Source organism: Trichosurus vulpecula, chromosome 1 (assembly GCF_011100635.1).
Source record: "Trichosurus vulpecula isolate mTriVul1 chromosome 1, mTriVul1.pri, whole genome shotgun sequence".
Lineage (NCBI taxonomy): Eukaryota > Metazoa > Chordata > Mammalia > Diprotodontia > Phalangeridae > Trichosurus > Trichosurus vulpecula.
Window position 1 is genome coordinate 494,150,868 of NC_050573.1, and position 15,404 is coordinate 494,166,271.

General features: G+C 38.3%; 1 protein-coding gene across 2 annotated transcripts in view; it reads left to right on the plus strand.

Moving 5' to 3' along the window:
- The window catches only part of PTPN3 (protein tyrosine phosphatase non-receptor type 3), a 256,929-nt gene that overhangs the window by 102,722 nt on the left and 138,803 nt on the right, over positions 1-15,404 (plus strand). For both annotated transcript variants that reach the window (XM_036738284.1, XM_036738276.1), the window contains exons 4-6: positions 29-71; positions 2,478-2,556; positions 10,703-10,747. In XM_036738284.1, coding sequence (XP_036594179.1) covers positions 29-71; positions 2,478-2,556; positions 10,703-10,747 — 167 coding nt within the window. The remainder of the gene's footprint in view (positions 1-28; positions 72-2,477; positions 2,557-10,702; positions 10,748-15,404) is intronic.

Sequence of the window (15,404 nt, forward strand, 5' to 3'; positions counted from 1 at the left end):
AAAAAAACTTTATTTCCTTATTCAACAGAGATGGCTTGAATCCAGTAAACCAATTAGAAAACAACTCAAAGGTTTGTATAGTTTTATATTATTATTATTATTATTACTTGTATTATTAGTATTGCTATGCTATGTTTTTTGATAAGCTAATTGGCCTATCTCTGACATGATATTTGCATTCCTTTTGATCTGGGGTAGTTACTGAGCTGATGTACTGGAGGGAAATGATTCCAAGTTTTCATGGGGGAGAGTGAGGTTAGCAAATAGATGGGGGAAGGAAAATGGAGAAAGAGAGTATAACTAACTGAAAACAAGGACACCAAGCTCCAAACTAACCCTTCTTAGTCCAGCAGGAGAAATAGGTAATACTACTCCCTTTCCTTCTCCCTACCCACTCTCTGCACACTCATACTCCCACACCCGCTTGTCAACATAGGTGTATCTCGATGAGGGCTCACCCGCCCAGCTACACAAATAGTGGTATACGCACATGAGAGCATGAATACCTAGAGTATCTTTTTAGTAGGTTTATGCATCGGATAGAGTGCTGGACTTAGACTCAGGAAGACCTGAATTTGAATCCTGTAGTTGGTATCTGTGCGACCCTGGGGTCTCAATCTTAGTTGGCTCATCTGTAAAATGGACGTAATAGTAACATCTACCTCTGAGGGTTGTCATGAGCATCATTTGATAAGGCATGTAAAGTGCTTCGCAAACCTTAAAGGCCAATGTAAATGCGAGCTGTTATCATCATTATTGTGACTATTTTTCCTTTCCCAACAGGATGCCCGTGCGAAGGTATATGTGTATATACAAATCTATATGTGTGTATAGATGTATTCATATATGTAATACATATATGTATACATATGTGTGTGTATACATGGAGATTGTATATATCATTTATCTCCATATACGTGGAGATAAACTCAAAAATGCCCCTTTTATGTACATAAAAGAGCTTCCACAGAAATTCCCTTAACATATGCATATATACGTACATGCAGAAATGTACTCAATAAACACATTGCTAAATATATAGATAGATTTCTCTCCACACACATAATTTGTCCACTTAGTACATCGAAGTACATGAACCAATCAGCAAGTATTTATCAAAGGCCTACTATGTGCTAGGCATTGTGCTGGGTGCTGAGGTTGCAGAGATGAAAAATGAGGCAGGCCCTACTCTCAGAGCCTCCTTTCTATAGGATTGTACATACTTATAAGCTTACTCACGGATGTCTAGACATCCGGAAATGTTGTACGTGTCTGTAGAAATAAAGAGGCATACAGGTGTACACTTGAGATTAAGGGGTACGTTCAGAAATACCAATGCTGGAAAGATTAGAATAATAGGCAAGAGGAGTCAGGAATTAGTAGTTTGATGATGGGTGGGTGAGAGAATGAGTGACTAGATAAGCGGGTGAGAGGAGGTGAGACTAAGTAAACTGGGTGGTGACTGCCGATGAGAGCTGATGGGTGGGAGAATTACCTGCACATATAGGATATGTAATAAATACTTGTTGATGGTTTGAGAAGTATTGAATAGCTGTGGAAAATGCTGCAGGATATTAGTAGAGCAAACAAATTTTCTTCTGCTACTATATCTAGCAAAAGAAAATATACTGACTAATTCATTTTACCAATGCAGAGCGTTTTCAGGTCAGTATTAAGATTGTACGATTGAACATGATACTAATGTATAATATCAGATTTAAGAAAGTCATGTATTCCATTGAAGCTAAGATAATGTTGGTAAAGTTCCTATTTGCTGTGTGTGCGCATATGTATACATACATGAACACATGTACCTGTATACATATATGCACACATATATATTTGTGAATGTGGAGCTTGTCACATAGGATAGTGGAAGGAGCCATGGACTTAAGAGCAGAAGCCTTGGATTTTTATCATGGTCCTGCTACTGATGAGGTCCTTCTATGGCCTCAGACACTTCACATCACCCTCTCTGACCCTGTTTCCTCGTGAATCAAATGGAGATAGCAGTACTTGGCTTGTGTGTTTGAAGGGTTTTATTGTGAACATCCAATGAGATGATGCATTTATGTATGTGAACGTGCTTTGGAAAGGGTCAAATGCTATGTGAGGGTGAACTGTTATATTTCCTTAGTGAGAATTTTGCATGCTAAGAATATCTTTAGGATTTTCTTTTTTTGAATGATGCAGAGAATAGAGGGAGTTGTTTGGACACAGATCCATATTATTTATTTAAGAGGCCATCAACGAATAAGCTTGTAGAAACACTTTACCAGCTTATGTATCTTTGCCTCAAGCTTTTAAAAATTACATTCATTGTATGCACTTAGCATTTGAAACAAACTCATTTGTGAGTATGGAAGGAACCAAGCAATGTAGTATAACAAATGTTTATATTGCTTATTGAAGAATCACAACTTTATTTGCATTTTTAAAAATGGAAAAATATAATTTCTTTTTGAAAAATGTTGTAGGACCTTTCCCCTGTACCCTGAATTTTCGAGTAAGATTTTTTATACCTGATCCCAACACATTGCAGCAAGAACAAACAAGGTAATGTATTTTTATGTTTTCTGTGCAGTATTTAAAAATTATTCTAGTGTTCTTTTTAGTACTACAAAACAAAATGTAAATGCTATGGTACCAACAGTTACTATCCAAGTGAACATATCAGGTTGATGTATTTTAAATCATATAAAATTGTTGACTCTCTTACCTTTATGTGGATTGTATGTTTTGTAACTTATAAGTGGTTAGTTTTAAATCCTTAGCCTTCCCAGTCAGCCCCCATAGAGTACGAATTAGTCTGTTTTACCAAAATCTGAATATAAGAAGATAAATTTCTGTCTCTGTTACATATATATTATATTACATTTATATTATTACATATGTATCACATCCCATTATGATTAACTCCGTGAGACATACTGCTTGTTTTGTAGTAGAATTTTTGTTGCAATGAATACTTTGCTCCAAATCAGATGAAGTTGAGCTAATGGCCCGCTTCTCTGTAGTTCATCAGCATACAAAAAAAAAAAAAGAGGAGGTGGCCAACTCCCATCACCTTTCTCCAAGCAATTGTATCTCTTTGTTTTCTTATTTTGTTCTGGCAGCTTATTTGAGAATTTAGATGGATTTTTCTGATGGGAGTTGTTTGAAGTGGGGAAGGGAATATACTTGAGAGACAATAATTACATGATAAGGGTGTATTAAAAATTCACCTACAACTCCTCCTACAACCCCACCTGCTCCCTCTCTATATATTGTCTCTTTTGTCAGCAGCTGATTGATTTTCCTTACAGAAAGCGTCACTTGGATTGTGGTGAATTGGCAGATTCCTTGGTCATACAGGATTATCATACAGATCATTGAATCCATAGCCACATATAAGGACACTTATGTAGCAGACAACTTAAAATTGGTTTTGCAGTCTTTTAAATTCAAGATAGCTTAATTCACTGCAGAACAATATGGAATAGGCAGGTTTGGAAACATATTCCTCATTTGTGCATGCAGAAATGTCCAGCCTGGCAACTAGATTGACAGTGTAGCTGACTCCATTATTTCACTGATTTTAATCTTAACACCTCATTCTAGGAGTGAATCTTGGAACTTGTTAGCTTTTCTGCAAGGAAGACTTCATGAATGAGATGATGAATGCCAAGTTGAATCACTCCTCAAAGCACAGACATGGGTCTCATGGCTTATAGTTCTGTAGTTGTATATGGTGGGTGGATCAGGGTTATAGACTGGAAAGGACCTCAGAGATCATTTACTTCAACCTCCCTCTGAGTGAGGAGTCTCTTCCACATAATCCTTGTTATGTAGAATTCCATCCTCTTCTAAAATTCCTCGAGGGATTATACTATATAGAGTTAAAGGGATATTAGTAAGGATCACCCAGTCCAGCCTTCTCAATTTACAGATGAAGAAACTGAGCCTTAAGTAACTACCCCCTGGAATAACCTGTTCTACTTTGGGAAGTTCATCAGAAAATTCTTCATTATGTTGAATTTCTTTGCAATTTTAATTGATTGGCTTTGATCCAACCTCCTACAACAACACAGAAGTTTACTCCCTCTCCATTACAGCCCTTCAGATATCTTTTGTTGCCTCTCCTCTTGGCCTTCTCCAAGCCATACATATCTATTTACCTCAATCGTGCCCTATTATGCAGTAGTTTCCAGACGTCTTACCATCATAATTGGCCCCATTGTAACACATTTCAGTTTTTCACTGTCCTTCCTAAAATATGTTGCTCAGAACTGTCCATAGTACTTGCAGTGTGGTCTGACTGGTCCAGGGCACAGTGGGGCCATACCTGTCATCTGCACATTGTTCATGTGCGCTAAGATTGCATTAGCATTTTAAGTAACCACATTATACAATTGGTACATATATTAAACTTCTGGTCAACCAAATTCCCCAGATCTCTCTCCACATCAACTGCTGCCAGCCAAGTTGTCCATATTTCATAGTTGTTGCAGTTGACCTTTAAATGCACATCTTGAGTTTATTACTGGTTCCATCTTGTCTTGTTGATTTCAGCCTAATACTGTGGTCTGTCATATGAATTATGGACTTTTGAGGAATTGGTTCTGTTGGAATCCATGGTCAGAAAAGACTGGGGACAGGCATAACTAAACAGGCTGATTCCTTTCTTTGTTTTTTGTTTCTTTCTTTGTTTCTTTATCTTTCTCTCTTTGTTTCTTTCTTTGTTTCTCTTTCTTTCTTTCTCTCTCTCTCTCTCCCTCTCTCTCTCTCTCTCTCTCTCTCTCTTTCTTTCTTTCTTCTTTCCTTCCTTCCTTCCTTCCTTTAAAAAAAAAGCAGATTCAGACAAAGAAACATTTTTGAAATATACAGTTTGGATAGAGCACCTTTTAAAAGAGCTTATGTTCCATGCTTCATTTAAAAAATAAGATATTCTAAAGGCTTCCTCTAAGTTTCTTTACTGGACCCTAAATTCCAAAAAACCCTTTGTTGCAACAATTCAGCTAGCAGCTGCTGTGGGGGTGAAAGACCAACACAAGCCCAACAACAAGAACACTGCCAACACAGGTTCTTTTGATCTGCTTTACTAAGGAAAGTAATGTTAAGGGGTTAACAATCTCAATTTAATGGAACATACAAATATCATTCACTTAGGTCAGGGGAAAAAGCGGGCACCTTGAACTTCAGAGCAAATACAAACAAATTACAGACATCAACAGACGACCTTGTCTGATTGAAATCTCAATGCATAGTTACCAGGGTTTAACAAAGTCCACACATCCAGGTGTACAAGCTGGAGGACTCTTAATTTACAGCTGCCCAGAGTCTCCACATCAATACACCTCCAAGAGTGACAGCCCCAAGCAAATAACTCTGTCCTCTCTTTTTATTCACTCTAACGTCATCTAAGCTACCAGAACTCAGGCTCCTGCTATTGACTCTGATCTTAGCAACTCCCCTTAGGACCCTGAAGGCTTCACACCCACATAGGCTTAGAAGCTTGTAGATAGGGGTTTGGGCCTGGGGCTTTGCACCTAGTAAGGCTCAATCAAAGACACTTAATCATTCTAAAACAGTAAGAAAGTACCAACTTAATTGCCAATACACCCTTCTAAGTTAGAAGCATCTAGATGTCACAGTAGATAGAGTACTAGGCCCAACACCTAAATGCAAATCCAACTTTCAACACTTACCAGTTGTGTGACCATGGGCAAGTCATTTAACCTCTGTCTGCCTCAGTTTCCTAATTTGTAAATTGGGGATAATAATTGCACCTAACTCACAGGGTTGTTGTGAAGGTCAAATGCCTTGCAAACCTTAACATACTATGTAAATTCCAGCCATTATTACTGTTTTACTGTTGTTACTACCACCACCACCATCATCATCATCATTATTAATGGCCTCTCATTTAACTCTGGGACCCCCATGTAGCTAATTTATCCAGTGATTTAGGGTCATTTAACTCCACAGTCATATATGATGATTTCCTGAGAAGTTTCTCACAGATACTTCTGGAGGCAGCATGGTGTAATGCTGGACTTGGAATCAAAAAAATGGGTTCAAATCTTGCTCATATATTTATTAGTTATATGACTGTGTCAGTAAGGCAATAAATAACAACGTAGATGATAATTGTCAAAATGTCTGTGTGGTTCTGTATTGTAAAGTATACGAGACTCTCCACATAGAAAGTAGAAGAGGTAAACTATTTATTCAGACACCAAAGAACCATATCCCACAAGCCATTTATCCAGTCTATCAGAGTAGTAAAGCATTCAGTGTATAACATCACAGTCTGGAGCCTCACCTTCCCAGAAACAAACTCCCAGTACAGCTAAGTCAGTCTGCTCAGCTCTAATTATGACGACAGCCATTAGCAGCCATAACTGTGCGCTCGCTCTCTCTCTCTCTCTCTCTCTCTCTCTCTCTCTCTTTCACTCAACATTTCCTGTGACATAACTTCTTTTTCCTGTCAGAAAGCTCCTTCCACCACATGTGCCTTAGGCTTCCTGTGATATAAGCAGGTTACATGGCCTCTTAATGGGTGGGAAAGATCTTCAAATCTAAATTGCTACTATAGCGACATTGATTAAGTCATTCAGCCTTTCTAAGCCTCAGTTTCCTTATCTGTAAAATAGAGCTTATAAGAGTACCTTTATTGTTGTTTAGTTGGTTTTTAGTTGTATTTGATTCTTCATGACCCCATTTGGGGTTTTCTTGGCAAAGATACTAGAGTGGTTTATCATTTCCTTTTCCAGCTCATTCTACAGATTAGGAGCTCGGGCAAACAGGGTTAAGTGATTTACCCAGGGTCACACAGCTAGTAAGTGTTTGAGGCCAGATTTGAACTTAGGAAGCCTGATTCCCAAACCAGTGCTCTATCCACTGACCTACGTAGCTGCCATAAGAGCCCCTAGATCACAGGATAGCTGTGAGAATCAAATGAGATCATGTAAATGTTTTGGAAAAGTATTCTATAAAGTATTCTATCATAGAATTATAATTTTAGAGCTGGAAATAGCCTCAGAGGTTAATTCCCTCTATAGATGAAGAAACTGAGGCCCATAAATGTAAGTGCCTTCCCATGGTCACATAGGTAGCAAGTGGCAAATAAGGGATTTGAATCCAGATTCTCCTACTCCTAAGTCCAGTACTCCTTCCAGCATAGTACACTGCCGCTAAGTATAATATAGATACAATTTATTATTATTTATTATTAATCATCAATTATTATGCTTCAAAGACAGCCTATTTGATTCTGTGTCTCCTCATCATCATTTGGATTTTCCTGTCTCTCTGGATTCCTGTCACAGAGTGTGGTCATATTTAATTGCCATTTCTTAGAGGTGACAGTGACAGGGTGTGATTTGACACATGGTAGTTTTTTGTGTTTTTGGTTTTTTTTTTTTCAGTTTTCTGACAGGGTGTGATTTGACAAATGGTAGTTGGTTTTTTTTTTTTTTTCAGTTTTCTGATTTGTAGTCCCATGTGGTAATTCATCAGATTATGTTAATCAGCCTGATTTGCCAACAGAAATCAATTTTGCCCTTCTAAAATTACTATTAGTTTATCTGTAACCTTTTCCTTTGTACTCCCAACCTTGAAGAAAATTGAATAGTCTAATTATATTTGATTATTACTTTGGGCAAACACAGAAACCCCACAGAAAGCCATAAATGAAGGCCATCACTAGCAATCCAGATAATAAGGACCATGTGCTCCTGTGTTGAAAGAATGCAGATCTAAAACCTAGATAGGCATAACTTAACAAAGTCATTTGTTCCCCACATGACTTTTTAAAAAATGTTAGCACTTTGGTACCCTCTGGTACATCGTCTGAAGGTGATGCTTGCAAGGATGATGATGATGATGACTGAAAAGTAACAATTGAAAGCTATGAAATTATCGATGAACTTTTATACCTTAGTGTTTTTTGCATGAAATAAAAATAGTGACATTATCTTGGTGTTACAATGGGCACAGCTGAACTTGGACAACCTGATATTTGTGCGCATTTATGTACCAAATGGAAGAAGTTTGCTCTGTTTTAATTGCCAAAATTCTTCTTTTCTCATTCTGCCACCATTTCTCTCATCTATATTCAATTTTAGTAAGTATGTCTCTTGCTGTATTGGCCAGATGCTGGAGCTAACTATATTCCTTTTGGATCTTGCGAAAAAGAGAGAGAGAACCAACTATCATGTGTGCCACTATAAGTGAATCTCTTCTAGCATCTTCATGGGGCTGTTGAACCCTTTCTGCCCTTTTCCAAGATTTTGTATCATGGTCCTACTTGGCAGCTAACCTGCTTATAGATAATTAAAAAATTCTATCTGCAGAATAAGGAATAAACATGGCTGGTTTGACATAGAGTTAGGAAGAACTTGGTTTACATCCCGCCTTCAGCACTTTTTAGTTGTGTGTGATCCTGATCTTCTATTCCCTCATCTGTCAAATGAGGGGGTTAGTCTAGATGGCCTTTGAGGTTCCTTACGGCTCTAATTCTTTTATTGTGCAGTCATACATCTCTTCCAGTATTTACTGATGTTTTATTTTTTAAATTTTGTGCCTACTGTCTAAGGCAATTTTGACTAATATAGATGAGTCAATGTGCAGTTCATCCTGAACCATTATTTAGAGTGTCATTATTGGAAGGGAGAATTTGTTTTCTAGTCTACAGAGATAAAATCTGTTGTGAAATCAATTAGCTAAGAGACCAATGTTATTAGATGTCTTTCTTTAGACAGGCTGCATACATATCCATGTATTGTCCTGCTTTATTGAGTACCTACCCACCAGTCTTGTATGTGCTGTCAGTAATTGACAAAAAAAACCAAACAAACCAAAAACTGTATATGAAAGAATGCTTAGGCCAAGTTGAGTTTGTCTTCACAGACTAGTCACCTTTACTTTTTCAGCTCATATCAGGATATAAATATTTGTTGTTCTTGGGACTAATGATCTCACCAATGTAAAGAACACACACACCATGATCTTCCAGACTCTTTAGGATTTGTCCATTTATCCACAATGGCATGCTGCTTCTCAGGAATGCTTACTCTTAGGTCATTTAGGTTGTTGACATTTTTAGTGGGCATAGTATGGCCAGGATGATTCTTAGGAGAACTTCTCCTCTCTGTAATAAAAATGACTTCTTTTTAGCTGCCTGAGAGGGAGCAAGAGGTAACCCTGCCTCTTCAGGAAGTACCTTTTGTATAAGCACCCTGCTCTTGGCTTTAGTATGCTAAAAATGAAATATAGTTCAGTATGGTTTTGGTCAAGTGGTTTAACTTTCAAAAAGTAACTGCTTGGCTCATCAAAATATGTATTGATTTTTAATTATAACGGTAGAGAAAGCAAACTTGCCATCAGTGGATTCTATTAGAAATTTGGTTAAAAGATTCTTAAAGTGAATAATTAGGTTCACAGCAGACTTCACAGATGGCATGCTTATCAAATTTTCAGATGACACAGAGCTGGGAGGGCAAGCTAACATACTGAATGCCCGAGTCAGGATTCAAATAGATCTGGACACCGTAGAACATTGGGCCAAATTGAATACAGATGAGGATTAATGTAGTCCTTATACTTGGGGTCAAAAGATCAGCTTCACAAGAACAAGATTGGGGAGATGTTGGTAGTTCATCTGAAAAAGATCTGGGAAGTTTTAAAGAACTTGAAATGCAGTAGGAATCAACAGAATTATAGAGGGCAGCCAAAAAAAACCTAATGTGATCTGAGTTGGCAATGAACAGAGGAATAGTTTCCAGGAATAAGGCGGTGATAATTCTCCTGCACTCTGCCCTGGTCAGACCACATCTAAAGTTTCATTTTAGACCTGATATTTTAGGACAGATTGATAAGCCGGAGAACAACGAGGATAGTAAAAGGGCTTGGGTTCAAAAATCTGGGAATGTTTAACTTCAAGAAGTCTTAGTGGCTGGGTCATGATAGCTGTCTTTAAGTATTTGAAGGGCTAGCACATGGAAGAAAGATTAAACTTATTCTTTGGCCCCAGAGGGCTGAAAAACAACCAATAGGTAAAAGCTTTAAAGCTTAAGATAAGGGAAAAAAACTTCCTAAACATTAGAGCCATCCAGAAGTAAAATGTGGTTCCAAGATGTGATGGGTTCCTCCTCATTGGAAGTCATCATACAAAGGCTGGGTCACCATTTCTTGAATATATTTTATTAAGTTTTTTTTTTCAGGTGTATGGATTGGACTAAATTGACATTCATCCCGTACCACTCTTTAATTGTCATGCCATAAATAATGCTTCCATTTAAAAAAAAGATATCGAATGAACAAATAAAAATTAAAAGAAAGGGAATGTTCACGTGGGAAAGGTAGTGGTGAATATTATTGAAAAGGGCAGCATCCAACTGCTAACCATCCAACAGCCATTCCATTTTTAGAAGACTTAAAGAATAGAAGAAAAAGGTATAATAAGAAATGAGAAGAGTGAAGAGGAAAATGGTAAACTAGAAAAAGTATTTCAAAAACAAAGGTGGCTTTAAGGTAAGAGTGTTAATAGTCTTAAGGATAACTGTGTAAAATCCACAAACTTATGCAAGGACAGTTTCATATTGTTAGAAAAATATTGCTACAGTTATGTTGGTTTTTAAATGTACAGATTTTGTTCTTGCCTTATCAGGTCTCTGTTGCTTGTTTTAATTTAAATATTACTTCTAAATTTGCTTCATAGGCACTTATACTTCTTGCAACTGAAGATGGATATTTGCGAAGGAAGGTAATGAAAATTTTCTCATTTTTTTTCCTCCCTCTAAATCATTAGACTTTGAAAAGAATAGCTTCTTCATAGCAGTTTCACCTAATGCATAACCTTCATTTAAAGAAATATTCCTGAAGCAGTATTGTACTTTCTGTCTTCTATTAGAGTTCATCTTTGTGTTTTGAGTGCTATTTAGTATAGACATGCCTCTTCTTAAAAGCAGCAATGGGAATTCTGAACCTTGGTATTCTGTCTAGACTTCTAAGTCTTTTTTAGACACCATCAAAGTCACATCCTTAGTAAGTGTTTGGCTCACTACATGTTGGTCATAGGTTTTGCTAAAGGCAGAATTTGGTTAGGGGCAGCCTCTAAGCAATCAATCTAGCGTAATTGTGGCATTACGGCCAGTCACATTCTGATCTTTGGGATAAAAACTTAAGAATCTCTTGGAAGAAGACCCAGAATACCTTTGGGAAATACTTTTAGGGAAGAGAATAAGACGCACCTGATAAGAAAACACTGAGGAAGTAGGTGTGGCAAGTTGAGAAAAAGTAAACATCTTAATTGTTCCTTTTGCGTTCCCTGCTCCATCTCCTAGGTCTAGATTTGACTTCTTTTTCTTTTTTAGGGAAATAGCAGAGGTACTAGAGTTGTTTGGGAGGTCATATAGTATTATCTTGTCTGATTTCTGACTGTCAGTGCCTGATAATTGAGTTTCACTTGGCTGTTAGGTTCACCTCACCTAGGATGCTTTGTGTTTGAGGAGAAAAAAGGTTTTCTGGCAAGAGGAGGCAGATGGAACATGAGAGAAAATAGAACATGCTGTCATTCAATTGAATAACTATCTATTCAGTGCTACTATGTGCAAATCTTAGCACTGGGAATACTTATATGTAAAAGAGTAATCAAGCAGTAAGCACTAAGGGCTGACTATGCACGAGGCAGTGGGATAGCTACCGGGAAGCAAATATACACACAATGAAAAACTCCCCACATTCAATGAGTTAAGGCCGTTCCAGAGTAGGGAGGATGGAAAGGGATGTTGGACTCAGGTTGTGAAGAGTTTTGAATCTAAGGTCAAGGAGTTTGTGTTTTATCTTGTAGGTAATGAGGAGCCATTAAAGTGTCTTTGAGCAAGGGAGTACTGTGGTTATACCTCTGCATTAGCAAGATTATTTCAGCACTGGTAGACTAATTTATAAAGCTATTATTTGTGGTGTGTGTAAGAGGTGATTAGGAACGAGAGGCTTGGCAGTAGAAGTGGAAAGCAACACGCAAAGAGATAATAGAGATAGAATTAACAGGATATGAAACTGGTTTGATATGAGGGTGAGGGAAGATTGAATGAGGTGAAAACCTGGGTGACTAGGAACATGGTATTACTGTTCATTCAACAAACATTTATTAAGTCCTTTCCGTGTGTACAACATTGTACTGCTAGGTGATGATGAGGTCAAGAGTTTAGATAAGATATTGCTCCTTTGCTCATACAGTCCAGTTGGGAGAATAATAAGATACAGATAATTATAATATATGAATTACATGGGCAGTGTATTAGAGAGTAATATAACAAAATGCCATATGAGGTTTTAGAGGGAAATCATTATGCAGTTTGTGGGGAATGGATCAGGGAAAGTTTCATGGAGAGAAGGAACATTTGAATTGGGCTTTAAAGGATAAGTGCTAATTGAGTGCCTGCTGGGAAAATCAAAGTCATTTCTCAGAAGCTCTCTGTACTTTGGAGTCTTTTTACATCATCACCCATCTTTGCCTCTATTATTCCAGTCTCTGAAGAGTAGGAGATTGGAAGCTCTTTGGGGTATAGTGAACAACACAAGGGCATGGAACCAGTTGATCGAGAAATTTTGTTTTGTAGCATAACCTTCAAAGAGTAGTTCAGTTTGAATGAAGCATAGAGTGTATGGAGGAGAGCAATGTGAACTAAGAATGGAAAAGTCAAGTGGCACCAATTTGGAGAGGATTTTGAGTGTCAGGCAAAGTATTCAGAAGGCATATAGTGAGTGGTAAGGCAAAATTCATGACCTTGGAGAAGGACATAGACATGCCTGAGTGGTTCGGAATTGCAAAGTATAAGGAATTCTCTAGGTAGAAGGCAGAGGAAGTATAACATTTATTTAGACTCCAGGATCAAATCCAAGGACGAATGCCCCCAATTTGATATAGTAGCAATAATCCAAAATCAGTAAGCCAATGTTGCTAGCAGTTGTTGTGGGGGGTGAAAGACGAATAACACCAGATTCTTTGATCTGCTTTTCTAAGGAAAGCAACTTTAAGGGGTTAACAATCTCACTTTAACTAGACATACGTATACTTTTCACTTAGTTCAGGAGGAAAAGCCAGCACCCTGAACTTCAGAGCAAATAGAAACAGAAATTACAGAGACAATATAAACAGGGCAAATACACACAGTTGTCAACAGACATACCTCTAGCTGTCTGACCAAAGAATTACATAGTTACCAGAGAGAGAGGCACCAACATCTGGGTTTTCAAAGCTGGGGGCTTCTTAACAATGGCTACCCAGAGTCTTGTCTGGTCAAATCACACAACACTCTTCCAGTGAGTGAGACCCTCAAGCAAAACGCTAACTGCTGAGTTTATATACCCTGTTCAGGGACAAAGGGAGTCACAACCATGCACCTCAAACCTATGTGAACTAGGCTTTCCCTTGATGCAAGCAGGTCATCAGATTCCTGATTTAATCAGAGAAACAAAGGCCAGACTCATCAAAGGTACATTACCTAAGAGCTCCAAAAGAAAAAACAGTAAAAAAGTCCCACCCTAATTACCTAATTACAATGCATTCTGGAACCCCTGAAAATTTTTGAGCGGGAAGAATTAGCATGGCCAGATCTGATAATCTTATGGAGATAAGCTCAATTTTGGACTTGCTGAGTTTAAGGTTTGGTTGTGGGATGTTTGGGTGGAAATGCCTTACAGTTATCTGGTGGTGGAGTTGTAAAAGTCCAAAGAGAGATCAGGGTTATTGAGGTGCATTTGAGAGTCACCTGATTTAGAGGTGGTAATTGAAGCTTTGGGAGCAATGGGGGTGCCAAGTGAGAGAATATGAAAAGAGAAGAAGGCTGAGGATGACTCCTTGAAGAATATGCTCCTTAATGGGTTGGGAGAAGCATGAACCAGAGGCCCATACTCATGGACAGCAGAGTATTGAGTAAGGGGAAGTGAGTGATGATGTCAGATTATATGAAGAGAAAAATCAAGGAGGATGGGGTCTCAAAAAAGTCAGAACTTAGCACAATGCCTGGCAGGTAGTAGACATTTAATAAATATTTATTAACTTTACTGGATAGTATGCCATGCATGACCTTTGGAAGAACCATTTCAGTAGAATGATGGTGGCAGTAAGGCATCAAGAAGACAGTGAGTAGTAAGGATGTATCATGTGGGAAGGAGCTAATGGCGAAAGGAAAGATGGCCATGCATATTTTTGTTTACTTTTAACATTCACACTGACATCCCCTGAAATACCTTTCCCAGCTCTTGTGACTTGTGTCTCCTCTCTACCCCATCTTCATCCAAAGCGGTTGTCTTCATGATTTTACTTTTGTCCTTCTGTCCTCCTACTGCTTCATTTCTCCTGTACATATCCTCACTTCAGCCATCAGTCTCTCCATTCCCTGTTCTTGCAGTCTGTAACTCCTTCTCTGGCCTCAGTTTCATTCCTTTAGTCTTGAACATTTCAACAGTGCACTGTCCTCCCCCCGAAATCCTCTTCTTTATCCCTTATTTGTGCTCTGTTAACCATCACCCTGGGTCACCCCTCTACCATCTCCTTTTGGTGTTATCGAATCATTTTTTCAGTTGTGTCTGATTTTTCCTGATGCCATTTAGGTTTTTCTTGGCAGAAATATTGGAATAGTTTGCCATTTCTTTCTCCAGCTCATTTTACAAATGAGGAAAGCAAGGCCAACAGGGTTAGGTGACTTGCCCAGTGTCACACAGCTAGTAAATGTCCGAGGATAGATTTGAACTCAGGAAGATGAGTCTTCTTGATGTCAGACCAGAGCTCTATCCACTGTGCCACCTAGCTGCCACATCCTCTCCCTCCCCTCACCTTTTTTTTTGTTTCTACTTCTGAGGTGGTGAATGCTGCTAGCATAAGTCACAAAAATGTGACAGTAGGACCTACTTTAAATGAACATAATCTCATTCCAGTTGGGTCCTCAGCTGTCATGTGGCAATGCTTTTATTCTTTCCTCTTTAATTCTTGTCGCACTCCCCACAGTTGTTGTTCAGACCTTCACATCAAACCTCCAGTGCTGCCCGCAACCCTCTCTCCCAGCAAATGATTGCTTTTAATGATACTCTTTCATATGTCTTTTATCTCCACTCACACAGTCACAATCATCATATATAGCCCCTTATAACTTTTTACATGTACTGTTGTAGACTTCTAGCCTATATTCCAGCCTGAAATCTCTCCACACTACAATACATGCCCATTCTTTTCTGCCAAGGTAATTTTTCTAAAGTGTAGGTCTGACTGTGTTACCTCCCTGCTCAAGGATCTCCACTGGCTCCCATGTACCTCCAGGATCTAATATAAACTCCTCTGGCATTTAAAGCTCTTCATAACCCGTCCTGTTTCTAAATTTCCTGTCTTTTTATACTTTACTCCGCTCTTTGAACCCTAC